At 39.0% G+C, this 17,925-nt stretch overlaps 1 protein-coding gene across 2 annotated transcripts; it reads left to right on the top strand.

Moving 5' to 3' along the window:
* Positions 1–231: 231 nt before the first annotated feature.
* On the top strand, positions 232–17,441 carry syt10 (synaptotagmin X). 2 transcript variants are annotated; one of them, XM_084910352.1, is made up of 7 exons: positions 232–725; positions 1,421–1,814; positions 7,227–7,785; positions 10,531–10,651; positions 11,568–11,739; positions 11,889–12,018; positions 14,437–17,441. In XM_084910352.1, the coding sequence occupies exons 1-7, from the start codon at positions 524–526 to the stop codon at positions 14,506–14,508; spliced, it is 1,650 nt and encodes a 549-aa protein (XP_084766478.1). In that variant the 5' UTR covers positions 232–523; the 3' UTR covers positions 14,509–17,441. The 2 variants fall into 2 exon arrangements, with proteins under 2 accessions (XP_084766478.1, XP_084766479.1); XM_084910353.1 differs by having other exon boundaries at positions 233–710.
* The last annotated feature ends 484 nt before the right edge of the window (positions 17,442–17,925 follow it).

The raw sequence follows: 17,925 nt of genomic DNA on the forward strand, positions 1-17,925 counted from the left end.
TCTAATCTGTGCAAATATTCATATAAATATATAACAAAACACAAGTTTTCTGTAGGTATGGGGCAGCTTGTATGAGCTTGTATGTAAGACTATTTTCTTTAGCTCTGTGATGCTTTTTGAAAAGTGTTACTTTTCTTTGGCTTTGACTTAAATCTGCTGCATCTTTATAACCACAGACCGAGGGCCACAGGGGACCGGGAAGCCAACATGCGTTGGCCGAAAGGCGGGGACATAGCGAGGTCGTCTGTCCCTCATAGAGAACACTCCAGTCATTACTCGAAAAAGTAATCCCGTTACAAACCCCGACCAACTAGCATCCAGGACTGAGTATCAAATCGAAGCGCATCGCTATTGGACGCAGTGAGGGTTGGACTCCAGCACCCCGTTTGCTGTTATTCAAACGCAGTGAGCGCGTGCGGCCAGTCGCTCCTCGTTGCGCGCTGGATATGGATCAGGACTCTGCGCGCTTCCCCACTGTCTCCCGCGGACAGGCTGCACTCTGCGGCGCATAAAAGGTGTCCAAATGAACCGCCGCCCTCCCGGCTCCTCCGGCGTGCAATGGCTTAACAGGAGAGACATGAATGTTCGGACGGATGACAGCGTCACTCTGTGCCAAAGGGCTCTCCAAATCGTTACGGAACTTTGTCTCGCGGGACACGTAGACCGGGAGAAATGTTCGGATATATTCCCCCTTGAGAGCAACATACCAGGTAAAGGACACGCAGGTAAATAGAATAAAGTCATTATTTTATTCTCTCCAATTCCCTTAATTAATCACTTCTTTCTCTAAAGTCATGGCGCCCAGTACTTGCAGAGTTTCGAGGGGGAATGGATCACCAACTAGTTAAAAGTTTATTAGTCCACTATTATCCTTATTTTTACTGCGTTTTTTTAAAAACGAAAAATGTTCTGAAAGTGTCTACCTGTTACGCATCTCAGTCCACACTGACTGAAACAGCAACAGGTGGGAAACAGACCGAGAGGACGAAATGATTCTCCTCCCTTCAGCTATGTTTCCTTTGTAAATTTGCAGTCTGTGAAATTTCACTATAGTGCCAGCTTGATTGAAAAGCTGAATTTTTAAGCTGAATTAAGCTTCCTTGCATACTGTTGCACAGCGGGTGCAAACTTTGCTTTTAAATAGAAGCCAGAAGGAGAGATGTGAGATGTGAGTGCCAGATGTTTTTCTTTTCGTGCTGTTTTCCTGATGCTGTGTCTCCTCACTAAACTGTGGTTTTATGACCTTTATATGATCTTTCTATATCAAACAGGTGCATTTGCTGCCCCCTCTTTCTTACAGCTTGCTTTCTCTCCCTTTTTCTCCTTGTCCCTTGCATGTTTGTTGGTCATATTTTGTCCTTCGCCTGCTTCTCTCCTCCTTTCTACGTGTCACCTGTCTTTGTCCTTTGGTTGTATGTAGACATCTCTATTAGTCTCCTTGCTGTGGTCGTGGGTTTCTGTGGCCTCGCCCTGTTGGTAGTCTCTCTCTTTGTCTTTTGGAAGCTGTGTTGGCCCATCTGGAGGAGCAAGGCTCTGTCAGCCCACGCTGAAAATGTGCTCCGTGGGGGTTTCCCCGAGGCACCCCCACCCAACTCCCCGCCGGTTACTGAGTTTAAAGTGGCGGAGGTGGAAAAGAAGCAGCCGCCTGAAGTGAAGGTGAATGGACGGAGCTCTGTCAAGCTACTGGAGGCAGCCATGAAGATCAGCCAAACGTCTCCAGACATCCCTGCCGAGGTCCAGACAGCTCTGAGGGAGAAGCTCAGCCAGCAGGCTAAAATCCAGAGGCAGACCACCGAGCCAACCTCCTCCTCCAGGTACTGTCACATGAACCAGTCCCTCCCTAGTCTGCTTCTGCACTCAGGCCACTTGTGCTTACAACTAAGTGTAGCATATTAAAGATCTCTTTTGTTTTGTCCATCTCCCCACCCATGTTACAAGAAACACATTTAAAAAAACAAAAACTCACATAGAGCACAAACTGTCCTGACAGTTCGTGACAGGGCTGCTGCTGCTGTCCTCGAGGTAGTGTGGCACATGTCAGTGACTGGTTGGTGACCTTGAATAGCTGCTGCTGCTGTTGTACATCACAAAAATGAGATTCTGCAGCATTTCTGACACATCTCCTTGCTGCACTTTGAACCCTATAATCACTTGTACATGTGAGTCAAGCTGCTCTGGTAAAGACCTCAGTCATTAAACAATCAGCTCTTTCTTCTCTTTGTTTTCCAGTACTGTGTTTAAACTAGAAGGTCCATAATTAGCATGGCTGTGGGGTGGGAGCTGTCATGGCGGAAGGTTGGGTTTTTGTCAGACGCACCAGGCAGCTGTGCTCAGTTTCTCGGAGGAAGCTGGTATTGACATGCACTTTGATTTGTTGTTAGGGCTTGTTAATTAAATGATATTGTGGCGTAGGCCTCCATGAATTATACACCCACCAGTTATGCAGACAGGACAGGTTAAAGATTACAACACCTACCTTCTCAATTCCTCTGCCTACTTTTTTGACAGCAAAAGCTAAAAGGAGCCTAAAGCAAAACTAATGTTTTAGAGTTAATCGTGGCTTAAAAGAAAAGCCTAGCAGCATATACCATAATCAGGTTATAACACCAGAAAAATAGTAGATATAGTCTTGGAAAACCAGGAAATCTAACTACTGACATCTGCAAACATGGAAACCCAACAGTCCAAAACTGGGATTTCAGTGTCACAAAGAAAAGAAACAAATCCTCAGAGCTGAAAAGCTGGAACCAAAAAATAGAAAACAATTTGACATTTGAAACAATGACTAATTATTAAAATTATTCTAAGAATTTATGACTAACTTGGTTCAGCATCCACAATTAACATTTGCCAAGCACCAAAAGCATTTTTAGTTTGGAGATTCAGTCTTAGAAACCTTCCCTTCATACTGGCAGGTAAATGTTTAAACTAAAATAGTCACATAATAGAAACTCTACAGAGTTTCCACCGTGTTTCGGTGACCTTTACAGACACACTTTTTTCTGTCCTCAGCTGTCGCTGTTAAAATTTGACATCCACATTATGCAAAGACCACCACCAACTCTTCCTCTGATTGACTCTGACCCTGACATTTATGTGTAACTGTGCATCTGTAACCAAGCCAAACAGTGGCAGAGCACAGGTGAAACTTTGTGGAACAAGGGTGGAAATCCAAAACAGAGGGATGAAGTTTAAGTCAATCATATATGTTTAATTTTCAACTATACTCATTAGTAAAGACAATTTTTAAAAACAATTTTCCATATTTTGCTTTGGCCTCTTTGTGTCAAGACAGCACACAGAGTTAAAAACTGAGAAATTGAATTGCAATTCTTCAAATGACCACTAGAGACCCGTTCCAAAAGCGAGTCCGTCCCCAAAATAACAAAATACACCCTGTTACAGAAATGTTTTCGCCACTGCAAATGCTTTTTCTCCCCCATAACTATACAGAGGGTCTTTGTTAATACGTTTTTTTAAGGCTTACACTTATGGGCGTGAAGGTCCTAGTATGATTAGTGGTCAAAGAAAGAGAAAAAGGTATACTGGGGACAAACAGAGTCAATTCCGCTATATTTGGTGTGCAGGGAAAAATGATCAATATGCTTTTTGTGACATTTTTGTTGGGTTGTTTTCTAATGTGAAATATGTGCCATGGCTCCAAACGGTTGGGAAACACTGATCTACAGGGAGTGCAGAATTATTAGGCAAATGAGTATTTTGTCCACTTCATCCTCTTCATGCATGTTGTCTTACTCCAAGCTGTATAGGCTCGAAAGCCTACTACCAATTAAGCATATTAGGTGATGTGCATCTCTGTAATGAGAAGGGGTGTGGTCTAATGACATCAACACCCTATATCAGGTGTGCATAATTATTAGGCAACGTCCTTTCCTTTGGCAAAATGGGTCAAAAGAAGGACTTGACGGGCTCAGAAAAGTCAAAAATAGTGAGATATCTTGCAGAGGGATGCAGCAATCTCAAAACTGCAAAGCTTCTGAAGCGTGATCATCGAACAATCAAGCGTTTCATTCAAAATAGTCAACAGGGTCGCAAGAAGCGTGTGGAAAAACCAAGGCGCAAAATAACTGCCCATGAACTGAGAAAAGTCAAGCGTGCAGCTGCCAAGATGCCACTTGCCACCAGTTTGGCCATATTTCAGAGCTGCAACATCACTGGAGTGCCCAAAAGCACAAGGTGAGCAATACTCAGAGACATGGCCAAGGTAAGAAAGGCTGAAAGACGACCACCACTGAACAAGACACACAAGCTGAAACGTCAAGACTGGGCCAAGAAATATCTCAAGACTGATTTTTCTAAGGTTTTATGGACTGATGAAATGAGAGTGAGTCTTGATGGGCCAGATGGATGGGCCCGTGGCTGGATTGGTAAAGGGCAGAGAGCTCCAGTCCGACTCAGACGCCAGCAAGGTGGAGGTGGAGTACTGGTTTGGGCTGGTATCATCAAAGATGGGCTTGTGGGGCCTTTTCGGGTTGAGGATGGAGTCAAGCTCAACTCCCAGTCCTACTGCCAGTTTCTGGAAGACACCTTCTTCAAGCAGTGGTACAGGAAGAAGTCTGCATCCTTCAAGAAAAACATGATTTTCATGCAGGACAATGCTCCATCACACGCGTCCAAGTACTCCACAGCGTGGCTGGCAAGAAAGGGTATAAAAGAAGAAAAACTAATGACATGGCCACCTTGTTCACCTGATCTGAACCCCATTGAGAACCTGTGGTCCATCATCAAATGTGAGATTTACAAGGAGGGAAAACAGTACACCTCTCTGAACAGTGTCTGGGAGGCTGTGGTTGCTGCTGCACGCAATGTTGATGGTGAACAGATCAAAACACTGACAGAATCCATGGATGGCAGGCTTTTGAGTGTCCTTGCAAAGAAAGGTGGCTATATTGGTCCCTGATTTGTTTTTGTTTTGTTTTTGAATGTCAGAAATGTATATTTGTGAATGTGGAGATGTTATATTGGTTTCACTGGTAAAAATAAATAATTGAAATGGGTATATATTTGTTTTTTGTTAAGTTGCCTAATAATTATGCACAGTAATAGTCACCTGCACACACAGATATCCCCCTAAAATAGCTAAAACTGAAAACAAACTAAAAACTACTTCCAAAAACATTCAGCTTTGATATTAATGAGTTTTTTGGGTTCATTGAGAACATGGTTGTTGTTCAATAATAAAATTATTCCTCAAAAATACAACTTGCCTAATAATTCTGCACTCCCTGTAAATGACACTCGAGTCTGGTTCTAAAAGGGAGTCCAATACAGGTGGCTGCAACTGATCATGATCTGCTAGATCTCATCCATGACTTTGAGTCATAAACCTCAAAGTCATAATGGATAATCCCACTAATCAAATGGCTGGATATGTGAGCAGCGAGGAAGTTTGTGCCTCAGTTTTCACAAGTGGAATTTTAGTATTGAATGGTACTTAATAAGCCAATAAGTGTACAGTTTATATGTAGCATGCTTCGAGTTAGCTGATAACCTAGCCGTCTACTTTTTATAAATTCACTTCTGGCTTCAAAGAAACAAAATGATGGTAGCCAAAATTCTAACTGACATTATAGTGTTTGGTTTCTAGACAACTAATGAGACACAAAATATAACTTTTATCTATTGTGTGACAAACCACACACTGCAAAAGTTTGGAGTCCAAAGGTTGTTAAACTTTTTCAGGGCATTGTAGATGTTTGTAACTTTAACACTTAGGAAAACAGAGAAAGAGGAAGACGAAGGAAGATGTCAATAAGCCCTTATGGACTGAGTGTGTGTTGGGGGGATTCAAAGAGAGATAAAGGTTGATAATACACAAAAATCATAAAGGAGAAAACAAATCTTGCTAATCAATGTTCAGTTGGTAAATCAGGCACACTTTCCTTTTCCTCTGAGATTTGTGCTGGCGATGCTCCCCCTCTGTGCTGTTTACAATATTTCAGTGTAGTATTTAATCTTCAGCTGTGCTTCCTGTGCCACGGCTGTCAGACTGCTGTGATTGTCTTACGGTCAGAAAGGAGGAGGGCCAGTTGCTAGGTGACAAGATCGGCGAGTCAAAGACAGACGTGGTTTTCTCAAAAGATGTCAACTTCACTGAAATTTGCAGCATTCAGGTAATTGGAATGAGGGCTCAAATCTGAGTGCTGGCGATGTGTTTTCATTTCCCCAAACCAACGCCAGTAGTGGCAAAAATCAATTTGTCACTTTGATCACTGGTGATTTAATATCACCTGTTACCATATGGATGATAAAACCAGCTATTTTCAGCCAGGGAGTTTGCTGGGATTTAAAATATGCAATATAGGGTGCTGCTTTATAGGCTGAGAGCGGCTGGCCTGGGTTCAAGTCTGACCTGCGGCCCTTTGCCACATGTCTTCCTCTCACTCTGCCCCCGCTTTCCTGTCCTTTCCTCACTGTATCTGTCAAATAAAGCTGGAAAAACTGATCATCTGTCTAAAACAAGCTCCCTTTAAGCAAACCTCTGATTGGCTGCCCCTCATAAACAAAACAAAATTTAAACTGCAGGTGGGTGGGGCTTCTGCTCCAGAGCAAGACTGGGTCACAGACTTGATATGAGCATCAAAAGATGAGTCATACATGGAAAGCCATAACCAAGTCGCTGAACATCTGTGCCAAGTATGGCCTAGAAGTATCAAGCGCAACGCCCCCTAGGGTAGTTTGAGAATGGCCAAGCTAAGATCCTGTTGGACTTCCAGATACAAACAGACAAACTGGTGACTGTGGCGGACCTCTACTGTGTCCGCTACCAACCAGACACAGTAACGGTTGACAAGCAGAGGAAGCAATATAAACACCAGTAACACAAGAAGCTTGAGAATACCAAGGGTTGGAAGAGGAGGTAGAGAAGATGTGGAGCTTGAAGGATAAAGACCGCCCACAGGGCAAATGGGGATTTAAAAAAACAAAGCATATATATCTCTGGACAATATTTAGAATATCGCCATTTTGGTTCCTAGTTAATTATGCACTATTGTGAGCATCTGGTGGTAGTTTATTAAACATTTAAAGGTTTCGACACTAGATATTGTTTTTAGACTTTTTCCTGAATAGTAATAAAAACAATAACCAGCTTTTATTTGTGTGATATTTTGCTCTGATAAACCTTTTGTTCCATAAAAAAGCTGCTCTTTCATGACGCCAAACACACGACAAATGAGACATTTATCTGATGCTCTTTTCAACAGGCACAATTCATTCAGGCGCCACCTGCCTCGTCAGAAGAATGTCACCAGTGTTGACTTCACCATGGACACAGTGCCTCTCCGCCAGTCCTCTACTGTCAGCATTGGAAGAATAAAACCTGAACTCTACAAGCAGAAGTCTGTGGACTCAGAAGAGGCCAAAGAGCCCGTGGAGACTTGTGGAAAGCTAAGCTTTTCGCTTTGTTACGACTACGAGGAGCAGGCTTTGGTGGTGAGGATCCTGAAAGCTTTGGATCTGCCTGCCAAAGACTTCACAGGCACCTCTGACCCGTATGTGAAGATCTACCTGCTACCCGAGAGAAAGAAGAAGTTCCAGACTCGAGTTCATCGCAAGAATCTAAACCCCACATTTGACGAGACCTTCTGTTTCCCCGTAGTATACGATGAGCTTTGCAACCGCAAGCTGCATTTCAGCGTCTACGACTTTGACCGATTCACCAGCCACGATATGATTGGGGAGGTGGTTGTGGACAACCTCTTTGAACTCTCTGATCTTTCCAGGGAGGCGGTTGTTTGGAAGGATATTCATGCAGCAACCACAGTGAGTTGGTGTTCACACTAAGACACTGCCAAATCCTTGCATATGTGTATGTTGTTGCTATTTAAGAAATGTTGCACCAGGCCTCTGTGCTGTTAGTGAATGGGATTTTATACTGTTGTCAGAAATGTCTAATCAAGAAATATTATGGCAGGTGCAATGCATTGCATAATTCAAATGCTTTGGGAAATGGATTTCAACAGCCAAACACCCACACAGCATTTTCCAGAAAATGCTGGGTATTCTGCAGATGTAATTATAGAAACAGAGTAAAAATATCCAAGACCACATTTATGCAATGACTAAAACTCTATAGGTAAACAAAAAGGGTTTGCAGGCTTTGCAGCATACTGCAGATAGCCTGTCCTCATATGAACTCTTTTCTAAAAATTTGTGGTTATTTAGCCCCCGAATGCATTTACTCCAGCATAACCACTTATCACAATTTGCTCAAGAGGCTGGGCTTTATTAATGAATGTGTTCCTGGTGAGAAACACTGAGCCTTTGCTTTCAGGTTCACTTTAGTGTCTGTGGGCTAAATTAGCAGCAACAGAAGAACAATAAATTTCGTTTTGCATAAAGAATTATTTAACTGGCTATTCTCTCGCTTCCTTAATATATTATAATTTTTATATTGATGCTTTCTAAAAGCACAGGCATTAAGAGCTGATAAAATTTGTTTACTTAAAACCACATTTGTTGCATCAATTTAATTTTACCCTTACCTATGAGAACTGCATGGAGACTGTGCAAGAGAAAACTGCAGTCGGGTGTGATTTCAGTGCTCATTACATTCAACTCCAAAGGAATGCTACACTGTGTCTACACTATCATAGACTCATAAGACATCACTTTAAAATAAACGGACTAATGTAACTCTATAGACAACTTCATGTAGAGTTTGGTAATATAAATGGCATGGAGAAAGTTTATATTTATATTTTTCCTCCTGTGCACATCTCATCATAGTCACTTGGATTGTGGGATTTCTTTTTTTATATTCCTATTTCTGTGTTGACACAACCAAAGGCAGCTTGGTAACTTTGGACCTGTACTAATCTTAAGGTATTTATCTGACAATTTTTATGGCACAAGTATTTATAAACATTTGTGGTTATAAGGTATTGTCTAACTTCAACTCCCTTCCTATTGGTTTCTCTTAACTTTTCTGCAAGCACTTGCCAACTATTCTCCAACCGGTGCACAAACTGTGAAAAGTGCAGCTTGCTGAAACCAAAACATATGGGGAAACATAGGTGAAATGTTTACTTTCACAATTTCACTACAACTTGGAGAGTAGTTGCTGAGCGTTCGCAGATGAGTTTATCATGTAAACTATGGGCAGCTGCAACGGCTCGCTAACAACCAGAGCAATCTCAGTGAGGTTTTGAGTGTAGCACCTTATACCTCTTTGTCATCAATTTTGGGGAACACACGTTTCCCCCTATTTCAAGATGTTTACAGACCAGTCTGTAGGTCTGTGTGAGAGAGGCTTACAATAATTGAACATTTAAGCCAAACTCCAATGTTCATTCAATAGTAAGATGTAGGGTACGGGATTTCACTGGCTATAAATGTGTAGCTGCAGAGAGTTGTCTAGATTACACAATTAACAACTATAATGTTAAATTTCAGCAGAAAAAACAGTCTACACTTCTCTTTTTAGTAGTTATAGATAATGTCATTAACAATTACCAATGTAACCTAATTCATTGTGTAAACTATAACAGAATAAACAAACAAACTTAATTTTAAGAACCTCTACAAACTAACAATTAAATGAGCTGCAAAATCATGTTCTTACATTTTGAAATCAAAACATGTGCTACTGGTATTCGTTTTGCTAGCAAACAAATTGAGCCAACAACAAACTCAGCTACAATGAATCAAATAATATTGCATATACAATAGTTATTTAAAAAACATGCTAACAGGTCTATAAAGCCATCATGCCCATAATGATAAGATCATTTAGATGTTTAGCAGCTATACATTTTGCAGTCTTGATTATCTTAGTTTATGCTAGTATGCTAACATTTGCTAAATAAACTGTATTGTTTATTACCAACAACAGTTGACAGATTTGTGAATGACTCTCATTTCATTGATACTTGGTCATAAACCGAAGTTTCTGAATAATTGAAATATTGGCCTGATGATGGCACAAGTCTAATACAAAGAAGATGTTGTAATGTTGATCTTGTGGTTTCTCAAGTCATTGCAAAACATGATAGTTTAATGCCGTCTATCTGTTTAAAAAAGATAGATACATTCCCATCAATTACCAATAAAAAAGTTAATTCTAACGATAAATATAGTGACATATCACACTATGTATGATTTAACCTCTCCTGGCTATAATTGCCTGTATTAGAATTTTTGACCAACCACCAAAGTATTGTTGAGATGGTTTTCTTAGGACTGTTACCAAAGCCTGCAAACCATACATTAGTACTATTTACTATTAGATTTATGATTTAAGGTTATTGGATAAAGAAACAGTAACAAATCTGAACAGTTAATTGTTAGTTAAGTTTACTGCCATAAAGAATTGAAGGACTGAGATAAATGTCAAATAGCCTGCAGAGCCATGCTAATTAAACTCTCACTATCAGCTCAATGCATATGATCTCTTTTAAAAACTGACCTGTTTACTCCTTTGCTTTGGCATTTTGATTCACAGAATGTGGCAAATCATTTAAATTTGGTTCAATACATTCTGCTCTCTTTTCTTTTTATGCCCTCCAGGAGAGTATCGATTTGGGAGAGATCATGTACTCGTTGTGCTACCTCCCCACAGCAGGGAGAATGACCCTAACAGTCATCAAATGCAGAAACCTTAAAGCCATGGACATCACAGGCTCCTCAGGTAATCAAATAGCAAAATAGTCTTCACATCAAAAGCAAAACTTAGGAATTAATTAAATATAGTTAAGCTGAGAGAGCAAAAAAGAAATAGGGAAGATATATATCCTTTATTTTTCCAGGTAAAAGTCTCTTTTATAAAATATTCTGAGAACATAGGACACATTGGTTGTGGCTTTTAGAAATAGAGACACACACATAAGAAGAAACTAGCCCAAGCAGTGATTTATTTGCAAAAACCAATCCATGGGAAGGTCTGGGATATACAGAGACGGTCACTTAGCAGCAGCACACAGAAGAGAGTGATGTACAAGTTTTCCAAGGTCTGTACTAAATGTAAAGAACAATGATAAATGGCATCCAGCCTCTTTAAGTATTGGCCAGGTGTGTTCATAATGAGAAGTTCCCCTGTAGGTCGCCTGACTTAGAGCACAATAAAAAATTGATTCCTGAAAAGAAACCTAATTTATTTTTTTTTATCTTGGACACAGGTTTAAATGAGAAAATTCTGATTGATAATGATACCTAAATACAAGTTTCAGCCCTTTGATTATTTATGAATAAAATGAACTTAGATTTGTCTGCATTTAACAGCAACTTATGTAAAGTTAAATGATACTAAGCATCATAATAGGCAAACTACTGAAATCTGAGGGTTTTTACAAGTGAAAAACACAAACAACAGAAGATTGTATCATCTGCATAAAAATGGGAGGAGGCATTTGATAAATCAGTGACAGAGAAGAGTAGTGGGCCCAATATGGAGCCCTGAGGAGCACCGAGGGATACCAGGAGAAAAACCAGAAATGCAAAAACAATGCACAAGAAACTGAAACATAAAGAGGCGAATGAAGTTTAATGTCAGAAGCCATGAAAGCTTTTGACACAATTGCAAATTATTTAATATATTTGTCTCTCAGATCCATATGTGAAGGTCTACTTGATGTGTGATGGACGGCGGTTAAAGAAACGAAAAACAACAATTAAGAAAAGCACACTTAATCCGGTGTACAACGAGGCTATCATCTTCGATATTCCCCCGGAGAATGTGGAACAAGTCAGTCTGTCCATTATGGTCATGGATTATGATCGGTGAGTTAAATACTCCCTAAATACTGTTTATGTTCACATGCTTACATTAAAACGATAAAGTGAGCAGAGTAGAAGTAGCTCAAAACATATTTTTAATTTAGTCACGATCCAAAGCACATGTGTCAATGTGTGTGTTTTATGACTACCAGTGTTGGACACAATGAGGTGATTGGCGTGTGTCGTACGGGGCCAGATGCTGAAGGGCTCGGACGAGATCACTGGAACGAAATGTTGGCTTATCCACGGAAGCCCATCACGCACTGGCATGCTCTAGGAGAGGTACAAGCATGTTCTTTTCCTTACTAGTCTTACAGAGCCCGATTAAAACTTCTGAATGTGAGACTGAACTGTATAGGTGTTATGGTTTGCAAAGCAAAGAAACCACACAGTAGACTGTCACGTTTTCTAAATGTCAATCTATTCCATCTCTACGGGGAGCACATTATTTGTGTCTTTTTATTTTAATTTTATATTAGTTCAATTGAATCTTTCCAACATTGTGAAACTTTAAAATCATCCGTGTAATTGTTGCTTCCCAATTTAGGGTTTACTTTTCTGATTAATTTCCAAAGTTTTAGGGAGCCTAGACGCAGCTGCAATGTTAATGAGCAGCTGTTTTCTCTTAAATTACTAATACTGCAGATTGAAAGTGCCATCTTTGATATCTGCAAGGAAAAAGGTTCTTATTGCATGGGGATATACGCATCCAGGGGAAAAGGGATTGTAAACAAATACATTTTGTCTTAAAATTAGTCTTCTGTCTGTAAAAACAAACAAACAAACAAGAAAACATAAAGAACAACCGTGAAGGGATTTTGAAAAGTTTATTAGCTATTTTTCCCAAAATCTCATTGAGACGCTTAACATTTATTTCTTTGCAATACTAAGACACCAAATTTGTTTTCTAAGGGAAAACAGATGGCTTCACTTCATGAAAGCTGGTCTCCGAACCATTGTTACTTACATGTTGCATGTGTGCATTTAAGTCATGCAGCAAAAGGCACATGTAGTCCCTTTAATGGGGCCTGTTTTTCAGATAAGGAGTAGCTAATCCTGTACTCATAGAGAAGTTGTCAGTTTTATAGACTAGAAGGCTTTTTTTTCCTTTTTACAGAGGACAGCTGTTTCACTACAGTAAATTAATATTTTACATGTTATCAATTCTTTCCCTCTTTTGTCACACCCACTCCCCACCTGGAGAATAGGAAAACACAGGTGATTACCTATTTTCAGTGGTAAACCTACATTATGATTTGGTGAAAGCTGTGATCATAGGCAAAATATATGCATTATCTATAAAGGACCTTTCTACAGGTGGTAGTTTGCACAAGCAACAAAGCAAGCAGATTTTACAATCAAGAAAATAAGAAAACTAAAGGTTAAATAACCATTTAAACAGAGAAATACAAGTGGATTAATAAAATTTTGTAACTTCAGGAAAGGCTCTTAAATAATAGAGGAAGGTATTTAAAAGAGGTCACTGACTCAACTGACCTGATTTTCTCAGGCAGCTTGTTCCATTGCCCCAAGACTCTTACTGCGAAAGCTCTGCCACCTCGAGTTTTTGGCTCTCTCTATATAGAGATATATATATATAAAACATACTGAAGGTTAAAACAGGTGTGATGTGGTCACTTCTCTAGGTTCTTGTTAAAACGTCTGGTAGCTGGGCTTTGGACAGTCTGATAAATAGATTTTTTTTGTTGACGCAGGGAAGAGGCTGTTGAAATGTTGAAATAGTCGAGGTCTGAGGAGTCTTGAGTTGTGGGAAAGCTTGAAAGGATCATGTGTCAAAGCAAAAAATGGATACACAAGACTGATGTACAGTTGAGTCTATAAATATTTGGAAGGTGAAAGAGTTTTTGTATTTCCTCTGTACGCCAACTATTAAAGTGCAGGCTTTCAGCTTTAATTTAAGGGGTTTAAGAAAAGTATTCCATTAATTACAGAAATACAATATATAATGAAGTGTGCCATTTTCAGAGGCTAAGAAATAAATTAGAATTATTTCCATGGTTTGGAAAAGCTAAAAGCAACCAACACCTAACTAAGTCAAGAACATTCTAAAGGATGTCATGATCAAAGTCTACAGTCGAGAGAATCCTTCATAAATGAAATACTGAGAGTTTGTGACAAGATCAAAATCATTAGTTACACTCACGATGACGGTAAAGGAACGATCCTTACATTTAAAATAATTTTTTTTACTGGCCAGATTCATTTTGAGCTTCTAAAAATTAGGAATTATGTATAAAAAAGGCTTTAAATCCTTCATAGTTTATGTAAAATTTTTGGAAAACCCCTTCAGGTTAAGCTGGAAGTCTGAACATCTTGTCAGCATTTCAGTCCAAATTATAAAAAATATATTAATTGTGCAAATTCTTATGGACTTCACTGTAGCCATTGAGCACCCAGTATTTTCTTTAGTAATTGCATCTTGAATTATCACATCACAATCAAGTAGCATATGTGACTAAATTGATTCTTTACATTTATATTTAATTTGGGATATAATCCGACATACCCTATATGTAACACGACAAGGGAAATGATATACACTGCTTAAGGTCCAGTTGCTCCAAAATAGATTTGCCTATGATCACAGTGTATTTGTAGGACTAGAGAAAATACCTGCTTACCAGAGAAAGACTGGATAGCTCTTTAATGTTGCTTGTTTTGTGATGCTTTACCTTTCAGTGGCCTGGAAGAGCAGCAAGCTTTGAGAGTCAAGGTTCATGTCCTTCACCCAAACCTCCACATACACCCTGATGATCACAGGTGGAGTGCCAGCATCACCTCTGTAAGAAACCAGATGTTTGTTTGCCGACAAGCTATGTTGCCTATCACCCTTTTGAGCGGATTGAATTCATGTTTCTATGTTTGTACTGAAATTTATTCATTTGAATGCAAGTTCTTCAAGTGCTCTACAGAGATGGCTATGCACAGCACTCACAGTCAAGTTTGTTTTTCGTACGTGTGCTTTGGAAACGTATTTGACTAACATTTACACAGACCACATGAATGGTAGGCCTCACTGCAACAAGTTGTGGTGGTTAACTTGCAGCGTTATCAGTTTTTTTCAGTATCAGAGCAACATTTTTCCAGCCCTCAAGCTCTTTAGTGCGTTACCATTTTAGTTTGAAATGGCACAAAGTTTAAGGGCTATGCTGCTCAGTACCACAAAAATATTTACTTGATGAAAAACACTTGAGGAATCAAGCGAGTCATGCTCTAGGTTTTATTGGGGAATGCAGGTAACTGAGCCTCTACAAGGGCTGAGAAATCTCAGTAAATATATCAGTCACAGCTGTCACAGATGTGTAAAACAGAATAGCCATCACTCTGCAGGACTCTCATATTTGGAGAAACAGTAGCTGGTTCATGTAGCATATGTACAGAAAGATCTAATTAAAGTGTCTAAATGAACTTCAGACTAAATTGCTTTCTTAAAATTTGGCCACAATGAAATGACAAATTCAGCTTTATTTTTGTACACACAGAACAACCTTATTTCATAACTGCAAACACAAGCAGCAGTATTATTTATAAACAATTAAACTTACCCTCTAATTAGTCCAGTAACACTGATATTGAAACTCCCACGTTCATTATTGTAGGGTGTTCACTTCAGAACGCATGGAGATGACCGTTGTCGCGGACTGTGAGATTTGGCAGTTTGTTCCCACTTAAATGTTCATTTTCATGCAACCACAGGCAGGTTTTGTAAACACATCTGTTAGTCCTCCGTGTAAACTTTTGATGTGCAACATTAAAAATAAAACTGTTGTTCTTTTTAAACATACATAATGAAGCATAGTGAACAGAATAAAAAAGTAGTGACATCTTAGGTTTCTTATATTAACAGTAATAATTCGGCAAATTAACCTATACTGGAGTACAGGAATAATGCCGCATTGTCTCCATATATCTTTAATTTATAAGGTTGCTAAATTTTTCTTTGGGAAACGGAGCTTTAGCTGCAATCTTTTAGCATTTGATTGCACTCTTAGGATCCCTGCATTATATTGACATTTTAAATCAAGTCAGTGGGAAACATTAAAGAGTTAGTATTTTAAATACTCAGATAGCTAGCATAGTTAATAAGCTAGCTGCAGCCGCTAATAGTATAAAAGATCAACAAAGCTGCTGTGAAGCCTCGAGGTTCACAGTATACGGTGTTACACAGTCGCTGAGATTACCGTTGGGTTAACCAAGGAGAATACCCTGGTTAACCTGCCTTTTTAATTAATAATTTACCAAACTATAATTTACCAAATGAACTTCATGTTTTATTCACTAAAGCTTGAAACTAGTTACTGGTCAATCAGTTGAGAAGGGCTCAGCTTAAAGCCACTACTGCTCAACAAAAGAAAAGACTAGATGAATTTTGGCCATGTCCATGTTTGGGTCGGACCAAGGACACACGAGGTGATGTTTCCCTCCCGACCCCAATCTGGGTAAGTGTCAGAGGATGGATATGAAACCTGAAAAATAGTTCTGAGACTTAGAATAACCATAAATGACAAATACAATTCTAAATCCCATTTATGGGTCGGATTGTTTGGTTAAGGTCATTCTAAACCAGATTACCTACCCCTGCTGAAACAATTTTAACAATTTTAAAACAATGCATGTTTAAAGCAGCTGCACCTTGGCTGAACTTGTCAGAGAAACGAGGCCACTGTGGAGCTGCCTTGGCCTTATTTCTACATTCATGGTTTATACTGTCTACGGCTCCAGCTGATAAAGTCTGCAGCTGTGTCTGCAGGTGGCAGCTGTGTTTCAGGTGATAAGAAAAAAGAAAATCTTGTAAATTTAAATGGCTTGACAGGTATAATAGTCAGCAAGGAGTAGGTGTTATTGAACAGTTAATTTAATTTTAAAAAGCGCAGAAGATTAATACAAACAGTGGCTAACACACACACACACACACACACACTCAAATATTTCCATATATTATGAATATTTTTACAATATTTTATATTTTTAAGCCACATGAAATAAACCACAGAACATCATCTCAGATTTTCCTGTGAGTAATAACTAATAAGAACCCAACATAGCAAATAGAAAAAGGCTATGTACTGTTATCTTACTTGCAAATGCAGTTAATGATGCTCTTTTCCCCTTGCTCTGTCCTCTGTGTTAAAAAAAAAGAAGAATATTTTTACTTGTAGCATGCCTCTCACCACTACAAAAAAAATTAAGCACTTATCGGGGGAAATGCGAATGTCAGAGTATTTCAGATTAAAAAGTTTGTGTTTACAGTTGTATATATCCATACTTGTCAATGGCACTTTTGTTTGTATATATTGAAAAGTGAATTCTAAAAAGCTGTCGTAAACTTATGGAAATAGAGACATCACAATGTATTTCTATTGTTTGGTGTTACTTTGAAGCGCTCCGACCTGTAAACGAGTGCAATTTCGACACGTTCTGTAATAGTTGTGAACAATTAGTCAAACTGGAGACCCAGTGAAGTCAATTCTACCTTACCGAGTTATTCCATGTTTAGGAGTTTAGAGCTTTGAGCTGTAATTGTTTGAGTATATATGGACCGAGAACAACTTCGACTACTGTCATGATGTGTACAGTTTGTGATAACTTTTGTAACAATTTAAAGTAAATATTTGGGATATAATTTATTGTATCTGTTTCATATGTATTTTAAACACATAAATAAAAAAAATATCAGTAAATAACAGTATGTCTCACTCTGTCTGGGCAGGAATTATATTAGTCTTCTAGTGACTAAAGAAATCAAAGTATATAAAGGTGTCTAAAGTAAAAGGGGGCATTCATAAAAACCATACTTGATTTAAATTTGGAAAATCCCGATGTGCACTGTGCTCCTTGAAGTACCATTCTGACTAGAATGGAGGAGTGAGACAATGACATAGTGCAGATCTAATCTTTAAGTAACCAGAACGTGTTACAGAGAGGTATGCATATATAGCAAAAGTACTGGAGAGATGCACAAGGAAACAACCTTGAAGGGGATAGTGACCAAAGTGAAATCAGGTAGATTTCTTTTTTATAATCACAGTTTTTTGTGTGTGTGTGAGAAAAGAAAGTTTTAAGAGGACTTTAAGGTCTTGTGGAAAAATGAAGTACAGCCTTCTATAAAAGCAGCAATTCTAGTTATTTGATGGTCTGGAGCATTCAGGTGTGTGTTAATACAATTCT

Source organism: Perissodus microlepis, chromosome 17, assembly GCF_051167445.1.
Source record: "Perissodus microlepis isolate ML-2025 ecotype Zambia chromosome 17, ASM5116744v1, whole genome shotgun sequence".
In the NCBI taxonomy this organism is placed as follows: domain Eukaryota; kingdom Metazoa; phylum Chordata; class Actinopteri; order Cichliformes; family Cichlidae; genus Perissodus; species Perissodus microlepis.